Genomic DNA, 23,417 nt, shown 5'->3' with positions numbered 1-23,417 from the left:
GATTTGAATCCAACAGATGGCAGCGACAGGATAGAGGGGTGCACGAACTTAAGTGGATTCATAAAATAGGACGCCTAAATAAATATAGTACTACATACTACATAGTGTTAAAAAGCTACTTACGATATGAGATGGAAGGAGTAGACTAGTAGATAGAAAAAAAGACCTAGTACTACTCTTCTCCGATCATCGGCAGGTCTAAAAAGGTCAGGCGGAAAGCAAACCAAAGCAAACCTCCCCCGACTCCTAAAACCTTAAACCCTAGCTCCGGTCACTCCCCCATGGCGGCCATCCGGGTCATCCTCCCTCATCCCCACCTCCCCATCCCCTCGTGGAGACCCCAGCTCAAGCCCTCCTCATCCTATCCCCGCCGCGCGGTCGCCGCCCCAGCTTCGCTGTCTCCGTCGCCCCTCACGGCTTCCCTGCAACTCGGAGATGTGATCGAGGCGCAGCAGTTCGATCGGCAGGCGCTTAATGAGATCTTTGAGGTGGCGCGGGAGATGGAGGCCGTGGAGCGCAGCTCCCACGGGTTCCGGAGCCGCGTCCTTGAGGGGTACCTCATGGCCACGCTCTTCTACGAGCCCTCCACCCGCACGCGCCTCTCCTTCGAGGCCGCCATGCGCCGTCTTGGCGGGGAGGTGCTCACTACCGAGAACGCTCGCGAGTTCTCGTCCGCTGCCAAGGGCGAGACCCTAGAAGGTGAGTTGCCTAAAAGTATCTTGTCAGGCCTTGCCTTGAGCATTTGTGCTAATTGCTGCCTGGTGACCTTCACGTGGAATGGACAAGCTGAAATTTTAATTCTAATTGTAGTTATTTTGAGAGTGAATGAGGATGGGTAGTGGTTGGGCGATGCCGGTTGGTGGTGAGGAAATGCAAATTTTGTGGGTTATGGAGGAACATCGGTTTTGATTTTCAAGTGAGATTTTAACTAGGCACTAGTTGTGCAATAACTGCGAGTTGTAGCAAATTTTGAAACTTTGAGGACCTGGGATTTCCTTAGAACTATTGTGAAGATTATTTGAGGAGGTCATCATCACTTCCTTGGATCTGTAAAGTAGAAAATTTTGGGTAGTCTGTATACGACTTACAGTGAAACAAACATGGGTTATCTGCCATGTTTGGTGAGGCCATCAAAGAAAAGTCAGCTACTGGAACTAGTTGGCTCTCAACCTTAATTATTTAACAATTGAGTAAATTCTTACATGCTGGTGTGGAGTGAACTATACAGATGGGGGTGGGGGGTGGATGCTTATATAAATTATTGGGCAGCCCCAGTGCATGTAGCTCCTGCTTGCGCAGGGTCTGGGGAAGGGTCCGACCACTTTGGGTCTATTGTACGCAGCCTTTCCCTACATTTCTGTAAGAGGCTGTTTCCAGGACTTGAACCCGTGACCTCATGGTCACAAGGCAGCAGCTTTACCACTGCGCCAAGGCTCCCCTTCATGCTTATATAAATTATTATGAACTACAATTGGGAACATCCTACTTTAATTATAGATTGGCTACCATGTTCATATAATTGCGTCCATCCAATTCCATTGTTAAAAGATAGGGCCACCCTTACTAGTTTACTTCAATCATTGTGAATTTATTTTTCTTGGATGATATGAATGTGCAGTTCCTGCTGGTTTTGATGTAGGGACCACACGGTTGATTAATCCTACTTTAGTGATCTACGCTCTTATATTTCTTTACAGAGGGAGTATTATTTAATTTTTTAAATAACGTTTCCCAGATTATACCTGGATTTTTTTTTTTGGATTCTTAGAGCATCTCCAGCAGCTTCCCTTTTGCCAAAAATTTCATTTTATAGAGGAAGTTTGCACAGAAAACACGCTCCAACAGATTCCCTATTCCCACCCCCCCCTCTCTCTACATAGAGTGGAAGTTCCCAATACCTTTTCCAATACATGCCATGTCAGCGGGCCGCTGCCAATCACCGCCGACCACTGCGCCGCTGCCGCACGTCGCTGCCGGACTGCCAAACTGCGCCGCCCACCGCCGTGCCGCACCACCACCATGTTAAGAGTAATCCTTGGAGCAGTCAGTCAGTCTTTCCTTAGGTACTATGCTAGCGAGTCAAGACTGTGTCTTAGGCTACAAGTCAGTGGGTCAAGATGTCTTAGGCTGTAAGAAAGCCATGGAGGTGGTTCTGTACTAGTTGCTTTCAACTATAAATATGGGGTGAAGCCTAGCCAGCTGCATCCATCTCAGCCCAGAAACTGAGTTCCCAATCAGAATCACCTGTGCTCTTGCTAGTTGCTGCTAACAATTAGCATCAGAGCTGATTAAGGTGAGGATCCTAAGAGATGTTAGTTTTAGGTCAGGGCGCTGCCCGTAGTCCAACTCCCTAGCCACGGTGCCATTCCCCCTCACCACCACCAAGACAACCGCGCCACCGTGATGTTGGAACGTGCGAGGTTGTCGTTGAGCGTGTCATTAAGAATCTTGGCGGTGGCAAGTACCCGACGCTGACACGAACGAACAACGCCGAATAGAGCCTTCGCATGAAAGTCATGCTGCAGGCTCGGGGCCTCCGGGAGGCTATCGAGCTTGGCGCTTACGACTTGTAGGAAGGTCGAATGGCGCTGGAGGCCATCTTGCACGCGGTACCGCCAGAGATGATGGCCAGCCTGGCTGTCAAGCGGAGCGCGCAGGAGGCTTGGGAGGCAGTCCGAGCCATGCGTGTCGGCATGGATCGCGTGCGGAAGGGCAAGGCACAACAGTCGAGGAAGGAATTTGAGACGATCTCATTCCATGAAAGGGAGTCCGTCTCCGACATTGCGCTGCGCCTCACCAACCTCGTCACAAGCCTCGCCACTCTTGTAGAACCGATAGATGAATCTGAAACCATCGAGAAATTCTTGTGACTTGTGTCACTCAAGTTCTCCTAGCTTGCTCTTTTGATCGAGATCCTCCTCGACATCTTTGAGTTGTTGTTTGAAGAGGTCACTGGTTGGTTGAAGGCGGCGTAGAACCGTCTCGAGTCGCAGGAGCCTCCACATGGGCATGACAGGCTTCTTCTCACCAAGCAGCAGTGGCTGAAGAAGATGAAAGTTCGCCAAGGGAGCAGCTACTCCCGGCCTGCGTGCGGCAGTGTACAACATCGATGGTGACCGCAACGGAAGAAGGGTGGAGAAGGTGGTCATGATCACGCGGCACCCAGGGATGGCGCACACGATGACACATGCCACAATTGTAGGCGTCATGGCTGGGCCAAGGAGTGCAAGCAGCCTAGGAGAAACAGGGCTCTCCTGGCCCAAGCAGAGGAAGATGATGAGCCTGCTCTCGTCATGGCTCAGGTCCGTGCCGCTCCAGCCCTAGCAACAGAGGTGCAGGACAACGTCACTTCAGCCCCAACCATGGAGGTATAGGACAACATCACTCCACTTCAGCCATGGTGATGCATGACAACATTGTTCTAGCCTCAGCCATAGTGGTGTAGGATAGTACCACTCTAGCTCCAGAGCATGCTCCCCTTCACATCGATGAGCCGAAGGCGAAAGCCTACCTCGGCACAAACAACGACGATGAGCGAATCGAGGGCGGGTACCTCGACAGCGGCGCCACAAACCATGTAGAGGCCATGGCGATGCCTTTGCTGAAATTGACCTAACGGTCACTGGCACTGTCAAATTTGGCGATGCTAAAATCGTCGAAATCAGGGGCATTGGCACCATCATCTTCGCTGGCAAGAACAACGGAACACAAGGCCCCTAGTGGCGTTTACTTCATCCCATGGCTGAAGAACCCAATCAACAACATTGGTCAGCTTGATGAGAGCGATGCATGTGTGCTGACCAGAAGAGATGTGCTTTGAATTTGGGATCAACAAGGTCGACTCCTTGTTTGGGTTAGGCATGGCCAGAATTGCCTTTACCTCCTACATCTTCAGGTGGCCTGCCCAATATGCCTCTCTGCCCGCCATGACGACATCACTTGGTGGTGTGATGAGAGATATTGGCATCTCAATTTTGACGCATTGGAGAAGATGGGACACCTCACTATGACACGCGGGCTGCCATGGCAGGATCACGGGGAGCAGCTCTGCGACATGGGTGTCATCACTAAGCATGGCTGCGGCACATTTCCTCAGCAAGCAAGGTACCACACATAGGAGCTTCTTGAGCTCGTCCATGGTGACCTTTGCAGTCCTGCTTTGCCGACACCTAGAGGATGGCGCTACTTCTTGCTGCTGGTGGACGACACCACTCGCTACTTGTGGGTGAAGCTCTTGGCTGCCAAGAATAATGCACCTGATGCCATAAAATAATTCGAGCAGAAGCAGAAGCTTAGAGTGGATGTAAATTGCGCATGTTCCGCATGGACAATGACGATGATTTTACCAAAACGGAGTTTGCTATCTATTGTGTTGTCTATTGTGCTGATGAAGGCACCCAACGCTACTTCTCCGCACCTTGCACCTTACACGCCGCAACAGAATGGTGTCGTCGAGTGGCGGAACTAGAAGGTGGTGGCAATGGCATGTGCTCTGCTGAAACAGAGGAGCATGCCAGCTGAATTTTGGGGGGAGGCTGTGAGCATTGCTGTCTTGCTTCTCAATTGTGCTCCCACCAAATTCCTTGCTCGAAGACGCCTTACGAGGCGTGGCACGGCCGCAAGCCGGCTGTCCGCTACCTTCGCACCTTTGGGTGCTTAGCATATGTTAAGGAACTGGGGACCTGCGTAAGCTCAATGACCGGAGCTCTCCTACTGTGTTCATTGGCTTTGAGGAAGGTGTGAAAGACCGGCTGCTGGACCCTAATCGGCGTCGGTGTACGCAACGAGCTCGAAGGAGGCGGATGCACGGAGATGAAGGCCGAAGCCCGGCGTGCCGCGGATGTACCGAAGTATCTGTTTGATGAGCGCCTAGTGCACGTCATGAGGTGCATGCATGTGCTGCCAAACCTGCTGCACGGTGTAGCAGATGTCAGAGTGAGATATTATCACACACCGATAATGCTGTGACATTATCAGCGGGCTTGCCGTCGGCGGCAGACAGCTTGGGCTTGGCCTCGGCCGGCGTGGAGGCCGGTCTGCAGCCGTCATGCCCACATGATCAAGTCGTGCCCACGTGATCAAGTAGGTCGATAGCGTACTCCTCCTGATGGAGGAAGAAGCCGGGGGCGTTGCGGCGGCGGACATTGATGTCGAGGACGAAATGCAGAGCGCCGAGGTCCTTGAACTGGAATTTGGCACTCAGCTAGGCGATGACATCATGAAGAAGAGCAGCGTGCGATGCGATGATGACAATATCATCGACGTACAGGAGGAGGTAGGCTACATGATCTCCGTGATGAAGCATGAACAACAACGTGTTTGATGTTGTCGCGCGGAAGCCAAGTATGCCGAGGAACACAACAATGTGATGGCACCATGCGCGTGACGCCTGCTTGAGTCCGTAGAGGGAACGAGATAACACACAGACGTCGTCGGGGTGAGCGGCGTCAGCGAAACCGACCGGTCGGCTGTTGACACATAATACACTCCTGTAGGACCGCGTGAATGGAGGAAGCGAGTGGAGGCCAACTTGACAACGGGGGAGAAAGTCTCCGAGAAGTCCGCGCTGGCGGGCTGAGCGAACCCGCGCACGATCCACCTCGCTTTGTACCTGTTTAGGGAACCATGTCCAGGGAACCATCGGGGTGAAACTTCTGACAGAATACCCACTTTATGGTGACGAGGTTGGCGCCATGGGACCAAGGGACAAGCGTCCAAGTCTGGTTGGCGTGCAAGGTGTCAAGCTCCACCTGCATGGCCGCAGTCCAGTGAGGATCACGCAGGGCAACACGAGCCGAGCGGGGAACCGATGAGATCAAGTCGGAAGCAAAGGTTGGCGTAGCGACGGGGCAGGAAGATCCCACGTTGGTCGTGCGTCACCATGTTGTGCTTCGGGAGAACCGGACGGTGAGGAGGGTAGCGTTGAGGGTAACATACACCATCAACGCTAACAGTCTAACTAACTGAACCTATTCTAGTTGAGAGGATATACATTACCAGAGAATTGGGAGGAGGAAATCAGAAATGCGTGTGAGCAGGTGGTGGAGCAACAACAGTGAAGTGCATCCTTCGCTATGTCGCTAGCACCAGCCACCATGGTCTATGCTATAGGCGGAAGACTGGAGAGACACGGCTGATTTGTTAAAGTGACAGTGACCTCGCCGGTGAGCACGAGTGGCACGGTGTTCTTGGTAGTAATTTGGTGAGCTGGCAGTCACTCAAGTAACGAGTGGTGGCTCTGACCTCCTGTGAGGCAGAGTATGTGGTTGCCACATCTGCCGCAACACAAGGACTTGGCTGGCTTGGCTGCTTGGTGAACTCCATGGGAGAGAAGTCGAGGCAGTCGGGCTAATGGGGGACAACAAGTCCGCCTTGGCGCTGGCCAAGAACCCGGTCTATCATAATGCAGCAAACATATCGACTTACGGTACCATTTCATCGGGGACTGCTTGGTGAATGGGAGTGTCATCAACGACAGCTACATCAACACCACAGACCAACTCGCTGACATTCTAATGAAAACACTAGGGCGGGTGAAATTCCATGAGCTGTGTGCTAGGATTGGGATGGTCCAAATCAATTCAAGTCTGATTTGCAAGGGTGGGGGGGAATTGTTAAGAGCAATCCTTGCAGCAGTCAGTCAATGAGTCGAGTCTTTTCCCTAGGTAGTAAGCTAGTGAGTCAAGCCTGTGTTTTAGGCTACAAGTAAGTGGGTCAAGTCAAGATGTCTTAGGCTGTAAGAAAGCCACTGAGGTGGTTCTGTACTAGTTGCTTTCCCCTATAAATAAGGGGTGAAGCCTAGCTAGCTGCATCCATCGCAGACCAGAAACTGATTCCCAAATCAGAGTCCCTGTGCTCTTGCTAGTTGGTAATAACACACCATGCCACCGCTGCTGCCTGGCGCAGTGCCGCCGCCGCACCATCGCCACCTTGTCGCCCGCCTGCCGCCGCCCGCCCGCTCTGCCTGCACTGGTCCCCTGCCCCACCGTGCCACCTGTCGCCGGAGCTCCGCTGGTATCTTCCATGCACATGAGAGGGAGAGGGGGAGGGAGGGAGGGAGGGAGGGAGAGGATCTGCTATAGCAGTACACCTATGAAACCCAATAAATTTAGTGGGAGAGCCCTAATAACCGCTTATTGGGGAAAGAGTTTTTGGGTGATCTGCTGGAGATGCTCTTACTTGTACTCCATTCAAAATAATGCGTGTTTTTTAAACAAACATTATGTCAAACCATGTATAACCAATGCAGATACCATAAGAACCGTTGAAGGTTATTCTGATATTATCGTTCTGAGACATTTTGAAAGTGGAGCTGCCAGAAGAGCAGCGGCTACTGCAGAAATTCCGGTTATTAATGCAGGTGATGGGCCAGGGCAACATCCTACTCAGGTAATTATTATGTTGCTAACTCTTCCTGCTCCTTTTATTGGGAAGCACCGAAGCAATGTCCACATTCTTAGAATAAGACAGTTCTTCTAACAAGGAATTTGCAACTTTTATTTGAGGGTAGGTGCTATAGTGAATGGTCAGTGAACCATGTGATGGCATTCCCTTTTTTGGTAGTATTAGGTGTTGATCAGATATTGTCAATTCATACTATAGGCTGATTTTGGATCCAGTTTCTGTTTTGCCATGCTTTCTTTGTAGAATTGAGTTGATGAATGATGCTTCATGGTAGGGTGATGATGGCAATTTTGTTGACAGTTCTGCAGCCTTTCTTTAATCGTTAGTATAAATGAGCGATACACTTCTGTGTCTGCCTCTAGCACTTGGTTGAGGCTATCCTAGTATTTCCCAATTGGCCATATTATTTGGAAGAATAAAATTATCTATAGTAATGTCGACAAGTCATGGATTATAAACCTTTCTGGAATATGCAATGTGCTGTCCTGTACTTTTGAAGGTTTCTGTGTAAATTGAGCAGAATTTCATTCTGTTGGCATCACCGTACAAATTTCTGCTGTGACAACCCCATCCCCGTTTGTTTCTTTTTATACTGTATTTTTACCAGGATCATTGTTTATAAGGTGGTAAAGAGACCTAAGGCAAGCATCACCTGCTCTGACGCCTAAGCGGCGCCTAAATTGGGCATATTTCTAAGGTGCTGCCAGAGCGCCTTATCACTTAAGCAACGCCTAAGCGTCTAAAGCAGGACGCTTTACAAACAAGGACCAGGATTATGTATTAAAGAGGCTATTCGGCCGCGATAAACTAGAAGTTGATGACCACAATACCCATGTATTCATGTGTTATGATCACGAGAGAGAATAGTTGCTCGTAAATATTGATTTGAGGGGGAAGATAAATTGTGAAAGAAAGAGAGAACATACATTAAACTCGCTTGCACGCCTTATGTACTGAAAGTGTATCTGTACGCCTTCTATATTGAATGGAAGTCAACGGGTTTTCAGCTAATTGTTTGTGCCCATTACCCATTAGTTCGTCCACCACCTCTTTGTCTAATTCATCATGTTGGTAAATATAGTTTGTTTGTGCTCATTGGAATCTACTTTCTGTTGTTACATCATGCTGAAGTACCACTTTTGCATTCTTTGTAGTTGATATGTTCATTCTTTCATTCAGGCTTTGTTGGATGTATATACAATAAAGAGAGAGATTGGTAGGCTAGATGGAATCAAACTTGGTTTGGTTGGAGACCTTGCCAATGGGAGAACTGTTCGTTCTCTGGCCTATTTGATCGCTAAGTACCAGAACATTAAGATATACTTCGTATCTCCAGATGTTGTAAAAATGAAGGTACTTTTATCCCCAATAATTAATATTGTCTGGCCTCTTTTCTTTTGAATTCTATTGTAGTCCGATGGAATAAATGGATTGTTGTTTGTATTTCTTCTTGTTCAAAGGATGATATTAAGGAGTACTTAACTTCACAAGGTGTTGAATGGGAAGAAAGTTCAGATTTATTGGATGTGGCATCCAGGTGTGATGTAATTTATCAAACACGCATTCAAAAAGAAAGATTCGGAGAGAGGATCGATCACTATGAGGCAGCTCGTGGGAAATATATTGTGGATAAGAAGGTTTTAGGTGTGCTGCCAAAGCATGCTGTTATCATGCATCCCCTTCCAAGGCTGGATGAGGTCAGCAGTTATCCTTTCACATACATCGCAGAAATGATTGTTTATTATTATGAGTGTCACCTTATGTTGCATCTCAATCCCGTTGTGTCACTGGGGAGTTTTTGATTGTCAAAGGCTTAATCCAATATTTAACGAGTCTTTGAATTGGGGTGCTGAAGTAATCTGTTATGTCTAATTAGTACTCTCTCTGTTCACAAATATGAGATGTTTTGGATATTTCAATATGGACTACATAGGGACTGAAATGACTGAACAAACACACTAAAACATGTCTATAAACATCCGATTCAGAAAAAAGTTAGAACATCTTATATTTGTGAACGAAGGTAGTTACCATGTCAAATGATATGGCTTGGTGTAGTATACTGGTCAATTTAGTTATGACCAATCCATTCGGAGCTCGGGAATTGGTTAGCCAAAAGTAGTTCTTGATATTAAGCAAGTAGCAACTTGGATTCCCATGTGACCATAGGTATATTATACACGTATGAGTGAGGGAAATATTCAGAAAGCTGTTAGACCTTTGAACCTGAGCATTGATAGTTGTGGATGACACTAGGAGAGTTGGGACAATTTTCGTTGGTTTATTTCTCACACAATGCCATGCCAACCTGAGGGTTGGGGATACATACTTATAGGCTGCTAGCCAGCCAAGCATATGCTGAGATGTTGCTAAGATGCCAGTCTAAGATGCTAGTCTAAGATGTCAGTCTAAGATGCTATCCTAACTGCCAGTCCTTGATGGTCAGGAACTCTATCCTAACTGCCACAAGGACCATGTGCTGCAGCCCCACAACGACCCTAGTACACAGACTTATCCATCATTCTCCCCCTAAGTCTTGTACGTTGTCTTGTGGGAGAGTTGAATCATCCCGATCCTGGAGCAAAGCTCGAGGAACTTGACCCTCCCAAGAGGCTTGGTGAGCAGGTCTGCGAGCTGGTCCGTGGTGTTGATGTAGCTCGCCTCGATGCTCCCTTCTTCCACACAGCTGCGGATGAAGTGATACCTCAGTCAGATGTGCTTGCTCCGTTCGTGGAACACGGGGTTCTTTGCCAGGGCCATGGCGGACTTGCTGTCCACCAGGAGCTGCACCGTTCTGGTGTCTTGAACGAGAAGCAGTCGAGTGAGCCAGAGCGCCTGAGTGCAGGCGGTGGAGGCCGCCATGTACTCAGCCTCACAGCTGGACAGGGCCACCACCTGCTGCTTGACTAATTGCCAGCTCACAAGACACTTGCCGAGGAAGAAGAGGATCCCGCTCGTGCTCTTGCTGGTGTCGATGTCGCCGGCGTGGTCGCTGTCGCTGTACCCGACGAAGTGTGCCGCCCCCGGGCACCTAGGGTAGTGGAGGCCGTGGTCGAGGGTCCCTGCTACATAGCGGACGATCCTCTTCACTGCCTGCTGGTGTTCCGACGTCGGTCGCTCCATGAACCGGCTGACATAGTCGACGGAGAATGCAAAGTCCGTCCGTGTGTGGGTGAGGTAGCGAAGGCTCCCCACAAGGCGTCGGTACTGCGTAGCATCCACTTCCTCCGTCGTGCTGTCGCGGCTCAGTTTCAGCCTCTCCTCCATCGGAGTGAGAGCTGGGTGGCAGTCGGTGAGCCCAGCTAGCTCAACGATGCGCTTGGCGTAGGCGGACTGTCGAAGCGCGATCCCGGAGTGGTCCTGGTGCACCTCAATCCCTAGATAGAAGGAGAGGAGCCCCAGATCACTCATCTGGAAGGTGGCCTTCATGTCTTCCTTGAACGCCGCCACCTCTGCATCTTTGGTGCCGGTGATCACCAAGTCGTTAACATAGACGCCCACCAGCAGGGCATTTCCTCCACTGCCCCGTCGGTAGACGGCAGCCTCATGCGGGCTTTGCTCGAAGCCCATCTTCTTTAGCGTGGAGTCCAGCTTGGCGTTCCACGCCCTAGGTGCCTGCCGTAGGCCATAGAGAGCCTTGCGCAGGCGGAGTACCTTGCCCTCCTGGCCGGGAATCGCAAATCCCGGTGGCTGATGCACGTAGACTTCCTCCTTCAAGTCGCCGTTGAGGAATGCCGACTTGACATCCATGTGATGGACACGCCAGCCCTCCTGGGCAGCCAGCGCAAGGAGAAGTCGTACGGACTCCATCCGTGCCACGGGAGCGAAGGCGTCGTCGAAGTCGACTCCTTCCTGCTGCAAGATACCTCGGGCCACCAGGCGAGCCTTGTGCTTGATGATGGCGCCGGCTCCATCCCTCTTCAGCTTAAACACCCACTTAAGGGTGATTGCGTGGTGACCACGAGGGAGGTCAGCGAGCTCCCAGGTGCGGTTTTGCTCGACCGCATCCATCTCCAACTGCATCACGACGCGCCATGCCGCATCTCTCTCGGCCTCTGCAAAGGACCGTGGTTCGCCGTCCTCACACGCGAGTTGTAGCTGCGCCTCCAGGTCACGTAGGCATCAGTCCCGGCACCGGCTGGTCGCCGAGTAGATCATCCATCGTGCGATACCGCAGTTGTTCGCCTTCATACCACGTGTCGACACGCTCCTCGTCGTGAGTGAGCAGGGAAGCGAACTTCATCGGGTTGTGCTCTGCGTGAGCTGGTGTTGATGAAGACGAACCCGGAGTGGTGACTGCCGGGGCTGGAGTATGTGGCGTCGCCAGGTGTGGTGCCGTCGGCGTAGCAGGCACCGGAGTCGATGCAGTTTTGGGGGCCGGGGTAGACGCGCCCGGCGAAGAGGAGCTGCTTGCTCCCCCGGCTTCCTTGAAGTGGGCGTACTCGACAATGAAGTCGTCATACGTCAGCGTCGAGCCGTTGTCCACCGCCTTGTCCCATTGCCACCCTCGCCCTTCATTGAACACGACGTCTCGCGCCATGCGCACACGCTGTGTCTTTGGGTCGAGGATGCGGTAGGCCTTTGAGCCCTCCGCGTAGCCGATGAAGACTCCCGGAGTGCTCCTGTCGTCGAGCTTGCCGATGTGGCCGAGCTCCTTAGCGAACGCAAGACAGCCAAAGACCCGCAAATGGGAGACTGCCGGCTCCCCGCCCATGCCAGGCCTCGTACGGTGTCCTGCCGTCGAGTGCCTTAGTAGGCGAGCGGTTGAGGATGTAGACGGCCGTCAGCACCGCCTCTCCCTAGAAAACAGCCGGCATCCCTCTCTGCTTGAGGAGAGCCCGAGCCATCCCCACAACCGTCTGGTTGCGCCGCTCGACGACTCCGTTTTGCTGCGGGCTGTACGGCGCGGAGTAGTGGCGCTGGATGTCCTCATCGGCGCAGTGCGACGCGAATTCAGCTGCCGTGAATTTGCCGCCGTTGTCAATGCGCAACACGCGCAATTTGCGGCCGCTCTCCGCCTCCACACCAACCTGCGCGCGCCTGTATCCGCCGCTTCTCCCTTGCTGCCGAGAATCATCGCCCACATGTAGCGAGAGAGATCGTCGACGAGCAGCAGGAAGTAGCGTCGACCTCCTGGTGTGGCTGGCATCACCGGGCCGCACAAATCTCCGTGCACGAGCTCCAGCTTCTCCTTGGCCCGAAAACTCGCCTGTTGGGGAAAGGGGAGTTGTCTCTGCTTCGTCAGTACGCAGATGTCGCAGAACTGCTCCACATGGTCGAGGCATGGCAGGTCTCGTACCATCTCCTTGGCACTTAGACGCTTCAAGGCCTCAAAATGAAGGTGCCCAAAGCGCTCATGCCATTGCCACGCCTCGTCGTCCCGACGGACAACGAGACAGACCGGTTGTGCCACCTGCACATCAAGGACGTAAAGTTGATTTTCACCTCTGGGTACCTTGGCGAGAAGGCGACCCTGGCGATCCCAGATGCGTAGGACCCCATGCTTAATCAGCACGCGTGAGCCGTTCTCATCCAGCTGTCCCAAGCTGATGGAGTTCCTTAGCGCGGGGATGTAGTAGACATCGGTGAGCAGCCGGTGTTCTCTCGTCTTGGTGGTGAAGATGACGGAGCCGACGCCCTTAATTTCCACAACGGAGGCATCCCCAAACTTGACGGAGCCTCGCGCATCGGAGTCGAGCTTGGCAAAGAATTCCCTTCGACCGGTCATGTGGTGGGTGGCGCCGGTGTCGGGGCACCACCCCGTAGTCTTGTCTTTCCCGGAGCCATCTCCGAGAAGGGCGTGTGCTTTTGGCTCGTCGAGGTGGATGAGAGCTTTTGCGACTGGTGTCGCTGAAGATAGCCCAATGCTTGCACGCGCCATGAACAGAGCCGTCTCCTCCTCCTTCGCCTGTGCGACGTGAGCCTGGCCTTGTCGTGGTTGCCGACACTCATTGGCCCAATGGACAAACCGGCCACAGTTGTGGCAACTGTTGTCTTGTGCCGGCTTGGGCTTGCCAGCGGCGCCGTCCTTGGCGCCTCCGCGGGCGTCACCTTCGGCACGTCCTTCTGCCCTGCCTGGGGGGCCTCTTCGCGTCTTACGCTGCTTGCCATGCTTGCGGCCGCCCGTCGTGGAAGAAGGCTCCCCCTTCTTCCTGTCACCAAGGCTGGCATCCCACGGCTCCTGAGTTAGGAGCAGCTTCCCGCCGGTGGTGACGGGCCCCGAGGAAGGATGTGGCTCGTCGGTGTCGACGACCTTGAGGCGACCTATCACCTCCTCGATTGTCATCGTGGAGAGGTCCAGCAAAGACTCGATCGACCGAGCCATCTGCTTGTACTTCTCAGGGATGCACCGAAAGAGCTTCTCGACAGCTCTCTCCTCGGTGTAGGTGGCATCACCAAACTTCACCAACTTCTGCAGCAGAGTGTTGAGACGGAGAGCAAAGTCATCAACGTCCTCACCTGGCTTGAAACCCAGGCTCTCCCACTCCTTACGAAGTGCCTGCAGAGTGGACTTGCGAGCACGGTCGCTGTCGATGCGTGCCGCGGCGATGGCGTCCCAAGCTTCCTTGGCAGTCCGCTAGCTGGAAAGCGAGAATTGCATTCCGGGCGGGACTGTGGCGATGAGGGCGTCCAGCGCCCGTCGGTCCTCTTGGTGGTCGACGTTGCTGTCCTGGATTGCCTGATCTTCATGATCCCGGCCCACTCGACGTAGTTGGTTTTAGTGAGGGTAGGCCACCCAGCACTGGGACCAACATCCCTGACCACAGTCCGGACCTCGTAGAGGCCGCGGTCCTGGTCGTTGCAGCCGCCGTCGCGGTGCGCACCTCCACCTGGAGCGCGGGCGTGCACGGCTGCCCACTGCGCCATTCGCTCTTGCGCCACTTTGGCGCAGTCTGCGTCAGCGCCGTCGTCCGCAGGCGCGGAGCTGTTGGAGCTGCCGGAGCCGCCGCGGAGTGCCTTGGCATCCGCCGTAGCCTCACGTGCTGCTGCTGCTTCTACCTCCGCCCTGGCTGCTTCTACCTCCGCTCTGGCCACTTCCAGCTCCGCTGCAGCCAGCCTCGACACCCTTGCTGCCGCAGCAGCTGTTGCTATAGCCGCTCGCTCACGCTCCTCTGCCACGTCGCGCTCGGCCTCCTGCCGGCGCCGTATGCTCGAGGTAGCCGTGTGTTGAGAGCGACCTGCAGACATGGCTCACTGCAGGGGGGCTGTTGCGTGAAGAGGAGGCTGTTGAAGACGAACTGCTGCTCGACAGTCCGGAGGGAGGAAGATAACCAGAGGCAGACGGAGCAGCTGCTGCTACCGACTTAGGCTTCTCACAGGAAATGCTCAGGGTACAAGATAACGAGGCTCTGATACCACTTGTTAGACCTTTGAACCTGAGCATTGATAGTTGTGGATGACACTAGGAGAGTTGGGACAATTTTCGTTGGTTTATTTCTCACACAATGCCATGCCAACCTGAGGGGTTGGGGATACATACTTATAGGCTGCTAGCCAGCCAAGCATATGCTGAGATGCTGCTAAGATGCCAGTCTAAGATGCCAGTCTAAGATGCTATCCTAACTGCCAGTCCTTGATGGTCAGGAACTCTATCCTAACTGCCACAAGGACCATGTGCTGCAGCCCCACAACGACCCTAGTACACAGACTTATCCATCAAAAGCCGCTTATACTATGCCAAATGATATGGCTTGGTGTACAACAACAACAACAACAAAGCCTTTAGTCCCAAACAAGTTGGGGTAGGCTAGAGGTGAAACCCATAAGATCTCGCGACCAACTCATGGCTCTGGCACATGGATAGCAAGCTTCCACGCACCCCTGTCCATAGCTAGTTCTTTGGTGATACTCCAATCCTCCAGGTCTCTCTTAACGGATTCCTCCCATGTCAAATTCGGTCTACCCCGACCTCTCTTGACATTCTCCGCATGCTTTAGCCGTCCGCTATGCACTGGAGCTTCTGGAGGCCTGCCCTGAATATGCCTAAACCATCTCAGACGATGTTGGACAAGCTTCTCTTCAATTGGTGCTACCCCAAATCTCGTATATTATCATTCCGGACTCTATTCTTCCTCGTGTGGCCACACATCCATCTCAACATACGCATCTCCGCCACACCTAATTGTTGAACATGTCGCCTTTTAGTCGGCCAACACTCAGCGCCGTACAACATTACGGGTCGAATAGTCGTCTTGTAGAACTTGCCTTTTAGCTTTTGTGGCACTCTCTTGTCACAGAGAATGCCAAAAGCTTGGCGCCACTTCATCCATCCGGCTTTGATTTGATGGTTCACATCTTCATCAATACCCCCATCCTCCTGCAGCATTGACCCCAAATATCGAAAGGTGTCCTTCTGAGGTACCACCTGCCCATCAAGGCTAACCTCCTCCTCACACGTAGTAGTACTGAAACGACACATCATGTACTCGGTTTTAGTTCTACTAAGCCTAAACCCTTTCGATTCCAAGGTTTGTCTCCATAACTCTAACTTCCTATTTACCCCCGTCCGACTATCGTCAACTAGCACCACATCATCCGCAAAGAGAATACACCATGGGATATCTCCTTGTATATCCCTTGTGACCTCATCCATCACATAAGGGCTCAGAGCTGACCCCTGATGCAGTCCTATCTTAATCGGGAAGTCGTCAGTGTTGACATCACTTGTTCGAGCACTTGACACAACATTATCATACATGTCCTTGATGAGGGTAATGTACTTTGCTGGGACTTTGTGTTTCTCTAAGGCCCACCACATGACATTCTGCGATATCTTATCATAGGCCTTCTCCAAGTCAATGAACACCATATGCAAGTCCTTCTTTTGCTCCTTGTATCTCTCCATAAGTTGTCGTACCAAGAAAATGGCTTCCATGGTCGACCTCCCATGCATGAAACCAAACCGATTTTTTGGTCACGCTTGTCATTCTTCTTAAGCGGTGCTCAATGACTCTCTCCCATAGCTTCATTGTATGGCTCATCAGCTTAATTCGGTAATTAGTACAACTCTGAACACCCCCTTGTTCTTGCAGATTGGTACTAATACTAGTCGAATACCCGTGCGTTGCCACGGGAGAGATGTTACCGATCAAATTATTGCACTATCAATGTTTGATGTGCTTTACTTTGGAGTATAATATAATTTGATCAGTTTGGTTATAGCGAATACATTATTTATTTAGGCGTATCATAGAAGTTCTATGAGCTCTAAGTTTTATGAATAAATTTTTTAGATAACAACTTTCAAAGACTAAAATTGAATCTGAAACTTAAGTGACAACTCTATTACTTAGACAATTCGTTTCCTTCTCCATGTCACACCATTTTCTTTGCGTCGCAGACAAAAGCTATATTGAAGCAATCTGTCACATGGTGTAGTTGGCAGTGTAGATCATAAAGGTTCCATGTACAGTCTATGTACATCAGCCAACACCATAAAGATTAGAGATGCGTGCATGACGCGGTAAAGAAAAATTAATCACTAAATTTGGTACTTTATTTGAAACAAAATAATTAGATATTAAATGACACCAATAAAATAGTACTCCCTCCTGTATATTAATATTCATGGTGATTTCGTGTCATTATCATTAACAAAATAACCTGTAGAAAATTATTCCCTTCTCTTGATCATACCATGCTACCCATTAGTACTCTCAATGTTAGTGAATAATGACAAATCATAACGTCAAAGTGTAAGAACAAACTTGTTTTGGTGACCAGAAATAAATTACCTGCACAAGTCGTTCTTAAAGCTACAGGATGCAAGAGGAAAGCATAGTTAGAGCTACAGGATATAAGAGGAAAACATAGTCACACAGGACGAACAAAAGGGAGAGACGAACAAGATGATTACATGAACACAACGTGTCCTAGGTCCTCTCCCGCCGCCCTGGCTACTGCCTGCCCTGCACTCGCGCACGCCGCTCCGCAGCTGTCCCAAGCATCAACCATGTGCCTCGCCCGCGCCCTTCAGTAGCCCCACGAGCACCTGGCAGCCGTCACCGGCGCCCTCGCCGGCGATTCTGCGATGCCGAGACGAGCGGTCCTGCACCGGGATGAATGTAGCTAGAGCGATGGCCATGTCTGTACGCGCAGCCGTAGCACGCCCTTGTAGACCACAAAGAGAGAATGAGCATAAGAGATGAGGGAAAAAACTACCTGGATTGCAGCCGCCACTGCCCTAGCTCAGGCACGCTGCCGGCTTGTTTTCTGCTCCTCCATGAGTCGTGGCAATTCGAGGGGGCTCCGGGCCTCAGCCGCTTCCGCCTCGACGATCAACCCTGTCCAGGGCTCGGGGCTTTATAGAGGACCACCAGGAGCATCTCGATGAAGACGATAGAGACAACGCCGCCGCGGCGACCGATGCTGGTGAGTTCAGAGGCCAGGAGGTAGAGCGCGATGGCCACCCCAAACGTAGGCGTGAACCCTGCGCGTCCACCACTTCCCCGCCCGCGTCATGCTAGTGACGCGCTCCTCGAGGAGGAACACCATTGAAACGGTGCACATGGCGGCCTCCCGTCTGGCACGATGGCGAGCATGACTAGGAAGGAGGAACATGCATGGTCAGGTCGTTAGGAAATAAGGAGAAGCCCTAGCAGATCGTGCATGTATAGATGTGTGCATACCGGTGCGTTGATTTTGCCTGGTCTAGCGGCAGTTCTGGATTGCATAGGAAACGTGCATGCGTGGGTAGGGTTGTTTCTTTTTTGTTTTTTCCCCTTGTAAACCGGAGGGTTGGAAGTGTGGGAGGTGCTGTAAAAAGATCGTTGCGGTTCTCGCGAGAGGCGATCATGGTCTCGTGGATGGATCGTGGGAAGGAGGTGGCCCAATGATACATGTCCAACGAGGTGGGGGGATCGAACGAGGTGTCGAACCACGAGGGGAGGTCGAACCATCACGACGTTCGATCCCCCTTTAATAGTAGAGATACTCCGTCTCCATTCTTCTGGCATCTTGTTTGCCCGAAAAATGAGGTTGAAAAGCTTGGTTAGCCATACTATCGTTGTGTCCCTGAGGCCTTTCCACACCTCAATGGGGATACAATCAGGGCCCATCGCCTTGCCTCCTTTCATCCTTTTTAAAGCCTCCTTGACCTCAGACTCCTGGATTCGCCGCACAAAACGCATGTTGGTCTCATCAAAGGAGTCGTCCAGTTCAATGGTAGAACTCTCATTCTCCTCATTGAACAGCTTGTCGAAGTACTCCCGCCATCTATGCTTAATCTCCTCGTCCTTACCAAGAGTTGGTCTGCTCCGTCCTTGATGCATTTGACTTGGCCAATATCCCTCGTCTTCCTCTCTTGGATCTTGTCCATCTTATAGATGTCCCTTTCGCCTTCCTTCGTGCCGAACCGTTGGTAGAGGTCCTCATATGCCCGACCCCTTGCTTCACTGACAACTCGCTTTGCAGCCTTCTTCGCCATCTTGTACTTCTCTATGTTGTCTGCACTCCTATCCAGGTATAGGCGTCTGAAGCAATCTTTCTTCTCTTTAATCGCCTTCTGGACGTCATCATTCCACCACCAGGTATCCTTATCTTCGCTTCTCCTTCCCCTGGACACTCCAAACTCCTCTGAGGCCACCTTACGAATGCAAGTCGCCATCTTCATCTACACATTGTCCGCATCCCCTCCTTCCTCCCAAGGGCCCTCCTTAATGACCCTCTCCTTGAACGCCTGAGCTACCTCTCCCTTGAGCTTCCACCACTTCGTTCTAGTGACTGGCACGCTTATCCCGCTGGACACGAATCCGAAAGCGGAAGTTAGCAACCACCAGCTTATGCTGAGGTACAACACTTTCTGCAGGTATCACCTTACAGTCTAGGAACGCACGCTTATCTTCTCTTATCGAGAGGATGAAATCAATCTGGCTAGAGTGTTGGCCACTACTAAAAGTCACCAGATGTGGTTCTCTCTTTCTAAAGAGGGTGTTAGCTACAATCATGTCTTAGGCTAGAGCACTTAAGACATCTTCTCCTTCTTGATTCCTGATGCCATAGCCAAACCCCCCATGCGCCCCTTCAAAACCTGTGTTAGATGTACCCACGTGGCCATTGAGGTCTCCTCCTATGAAGAGCTTCTCGCCAATCGGTACACTCCTAACCATGTCTTCCAGGCCTTCCCAGAACTCCCTCTTGGTGTTCTCATTGTGACCTACTTGCGAGGTATACGTGCTGATAACATTGAGAACTAAGTCCCCAACTACCAGCTTGACCAGGATAATCCGGTGCCCACGTCTCTTGACGTCTACCACTCCATACTTGAGGCTCTTGTTGATCAAGATGCCTACGCCATTTCTGTTTGCGGCCGTCCCTGTGTACCATAGCTTGAAGCCGGTATCCTCCACCTCCTTCGCCTTCTGTCCCCTCCATTTGGTTTCTTAGACGCAAAGGATATCAACACCTCTCCTCACCACTGCATCAACTAGCTCTCGAAGCTTCCCTGTCAGAGACCCTACGTTCCAGCTACCTAAGCGAATCCTCCTAGGCTCGGCTAGCTTCCTTACCCTTCGCACTCGTCGAGTCAAATGCGAAGACCCTTGCTCATTTTCCACTATATCCGGGCGCCGATGTAGCGCGCCACTAAGGGCGTGTTTGGTAGTTGTCTGGCTTCTCAAATCCACATTTCCGGCCGTGGAGTCCAGCCGAACGGGTCCACTCCTGGATTTTGGAACGAGAAGCTGGCTCGTATCTGCGTGTAAAATCCACGGAGCGACGGAGTTGGGAAAACCTGGCTTTGAGGAAATTGGGAAGCGGGATTTGGAAAGAATTACGTGACTGTGCAACCGCGAAGTGATTGATGGACCCGCCACGCTCGAGCCCCTCCAGTCCTATGCACCTGCGACTCCTCTTCCCCCTCCCCAACCCTAGCCGCCGCACGCAGCAGGCGATGGCGCAAAGCACCTTGACCGCCGGCGGCCGCGCTCTCCACCGTCGTGACCCATGCTCGAGCCCCTCCAGTCCTCCACACCCGCGACTCCTCTTCCCCCTTCCCCGCCCCTGCTCGCCCTCTTCCGCCACCGTCGTCGACCAGGTCCGCCGCCGTCAGCGACGAGATTCTCTTCAGTGAATCGAGCTTCGCCGCCGCGATTCGACCACTGACCATCAGCGACGAGCTTCTCTGTCGTCAATCGAGCTCCCTCGCCTCCCCGTCCACCTCTTCCAATTTGGTCAGTAGCCCACGTATACCCAGGCCACAGAGAAACGAAGCCTGTCAAAATGGGCCGAATAAACACTTTCTGGCCTTTTGGCCTTGTTGATCGCTGGCTGCGAGAAGCTGCCGCACCGAACAGATTGGTCGATCCAGGAGTTTAGGTGGGAAGCTGGCTGCTGGATCTGGGCGACGGAGTTGAGGATTTTGCAGCCGTGGTGAACTACCGAACACGCCCTAAGGATGCGATGACCCGATCCTCGCTCACTTGCCACCGTATCCGGATCAAGATACGGCGCGCCACCAGGGGGTGACGGCCCGGCCCTTGCCCATTTGCCACCACACGCGGGTTCCGATGTGGCGCGTCGCTGAGAGGGTTACGCCCAACGAAAATCTTTTGGGTTTCATCTTCATAAGAGTGGCTGAGTTTTTACATTGGCTCGCCAAGCCTATCACAACCCTCCTCCTTTACCCGGTATTGGGACCGGCTATGTTGAGACAACATAGGCGGAGTTGGCAGATAAATATTATAATGAGTTCTCCTTCAGTATGGAGTATACTGGTCCATTTTTCTGTCACGAATCCATTCTGAGCTCGGGAATTGGTTAGCCAAAAGCAGTTCTTGGTGTTAAGGAAGTAGCAACTTGTATTCCCATGGGCCCATAGGTATATTATACACGTATGTTTGAGGGAAATATGCACAAAGCCTTTTATACTATGGGGAAAATACAGATGCTGTACATGGCTATAAATATAAACACCCCTGTCAACCTCTTGGTGGATCAACAACATCGAGTTCCAAGAGATAGAAGCCGTACTGTACCAATTTTGGGGGGGGGGGGGGGGGGTGTCTTGGAAAGTTGTTCAGCTGTGATGTTTCCACATCCGAGCAGCAACATGTACTAATTACCTAACAATGTGAAAGTTATCTTTTCATGAGAATCACCTATGATTTCCTTCATTTCTCTGAAGGAATCAACGTTCGTGGCAGTTGACATGTTATTTCTTGGTTGCTTGGGTATTGTATCATAGTGATACATGGGTTTAATTGGTTCCTAGCTCGTGTCAAATTGGAATGTGCAGGATTCAATGTTTGTCGTTTTGCAGATCACAGTAGATGTTGATAGTGATCCAAGGGCTGCATATTTTAGGCAGGCTAAGAATGGCCTCTACATAAGGATGGCACTGCTCAAACTTCTGCTTGTTGGCCATTGACATTCTTTTTCCTGGTGCGTGAGCTTTGCGATGTCAAAGGATCAGAAATGTAGTCTTAATCATTGGCTCCAAGTTCAACTGTTCGGTGCTGTGCAAGGTATAAGAAAGTTGGATCCTTGCAAGAATAAAGCAATGATTGTATGATACATGCTCCATAGGAATATTCTCTGTTATTATGTGGAACATCCTTTTCCCCAGGATGGAATGCAATGTTCGAAAAGAAAATTATATTTTACCTACGAAATTCACTTGCTGATTATGGTCCAGTACAAAAAGGCAGCCATGTTTGCTTCCTCATTTGCTGATGGACACTCTGCTGTTTTGGCTTGCTGAAGCTCGACAGCTTTTACCTCAAGTTGCTTTTGCTTCTGGCTGCATGGTTCAAGTCTACTTCTCACAAACAAGTTTGAGACAACTATTTGAGTTACTCTTGGTTAGAAATATATCACTCACCTTTCAGAATTCACATGTTCAAAGTTTGCAAACTTCCAAAATGTTGAACTTCCATAATTTGGGAACCCAAGAACCGTCCTGGGTCTTTTTTGTACCCCATACCTCTTAGGCCTTGTTCGGCTACAGTGTATTTAATCCTCTAGTGGATTTAATACTCCGGAGGATTGGGTGACCCCCACCGTACACCAAATCCGCTCGGGGACTAAATACATGTCACCATGCAATCCATGATGCATTCGGTTAATCCTCCACAGGAGTATCAATTAACAGCAGGACTTTAGGCTGGCATCGCCAACGCCTTGCTGCAGGTAGAGAGAGAAAAGACAGTAGATGGGAAGCAGGCAAACACGGAGAGAAAGAGATAACCAACCTGAAGATCTCGTCGGCAGCTGCCTCCTCTTCTCCGGCGTGAGGTGGCGGAAGAGATTGGATCGGCCGGGCTCCATGGTTGTTCTGGGTCGCCGGCGAGCTCATGCCTCTTCGCGCACGTCGCCTCCATCTGCTCCGGTAGCGTCTCCGGCGCCCGCTCCGCCGTCGCCAGATCGAGAGAGGGAGAGAGTCGGGGGAGAGAGAGATGCACCGTAACGTTTCGCGGGAGGGTTTGCTTCCTCGGGGTGGGACGCGTGGGTCGTTTCCCAGCGATTTTCACGGGGTTTGGGAGAGATTTGGTCCAGACTGGGTCTAACCGAAGGTTGTCACCAGCGAGACCGGGATTCGACCCCGGCAGGGGTGAAATCCGCGTGGATCGGCGGGGTTTGCACCCAATCCCTGCGGGGCTGGGGCTAACCGAACATAGCCTTAGGAGGATTCTTACTGAACTTCTACCTTTTCAATGAAAAGGAATGCAAAGGACGTCGTCCTTTGCGTTTTCTCAAAAAAAGAACCGTCCTGGGGCTTACCAGTAGACAGCACAGAGGTTACTATTGCCAGCCCGGGTTTGAGTTCCCCTATGCAGTTTCTCCTACGAGAATAAGACTCGAGCATGGACGCAGTGTCTGCACCCGAGCTCACTGAGCTTGGGTGAACAGTAAAATTAAAAAAATTCATGAAATTCCAAAAAAAAAATTTTGGGCGAAACATTGACAAGTTTTAAGTGCTTGCAAAAATTCCATCAAATCACATTCCTAGAAGGCGTGGAAAAAAAAGAATTGATACTCTGAAAATAAGAATTAAGAACATCTTCAACAACTGCCCT

General features: G+C 51.4%; 1 protein-coding gene and 2 pseudogenes across 1 annotated transcript; 2 read left to right on the top strand and 1 right to left on the bottom strand.

Moving 5' to 3' along the window:
- The first annotated feature begins 159 nt into the window (after nt 1-159).
- On the top strand, nt 160-22,013 carry PYRB (PYRIMIDINE B). The gene is made up of 5 exons (XM_048673231.2): nt 160-699; nt 7,250-7,389; nt 8,584-8,757; nt 8,865-9,101; nt 21,662-22,013. Exons 1-5 carry the CDS (start codon nt 282-284, stop codon nt 21,767-21,769), a joined length of 1,077 nt encoding a protein of 358 aa, XP_048529188.1. The 5' UTR covers nt 160-281; the 3' UTR covers nt 21,770-22,013.
- LOC147970922 (uncharacterized) lies at nt 1,911-7,030 on the top strand (annotated as a pseudogene).
- LOC147970921 (uncharacterized) lies at nt 13,129-14,592 on the bottom strand (annotated as a pseudogene).
- Nucleotides 22,014-23,417: the final 1,404 nt, after the last annotated feature.

This window comes from Triticum urartu, chromosome 5A (genome assembly GCF_056163025.1).
Source record: "Triticum urartu cultivar PI428250 chromosome 5A, HENAU_Tu73, whole genome shotgun sequence".
Lineage (NCBI taxonomy): Eukaryota > Viridiplantae > Streptophyta > Magnoliopsida > Poales > Poaceae > Triticum > Triticum urartu.
This window is presented reverse-complemented; position numbering and strand designations above follow the sequence as displayed.

Excerpts from the sequence above, each read along its gene's own strand:
- PYRB (XM_048673231.2), top strand. The coding sequence starts at position 282 with ATGGCGGCCATCCGGGTCATCCTCCCTCATCCCCACCTCCCCATCCCC. Across the intron at positions 7,390-8,583 it reads CAGGGCAACATCCTACTCAG|GCTTTGTTGGATGTATATAC; the intron begins GTAATTATTATG and ends TCTTTCATTCAG. Across the intron at positions 9,102-21,661 it reads CCCTTCCAAGGCTGGATGAG|ATCACAGTAGATGTTGATAG; the intron begins GTCAGCAGTTAT and ends GTCGTTTTGCAG.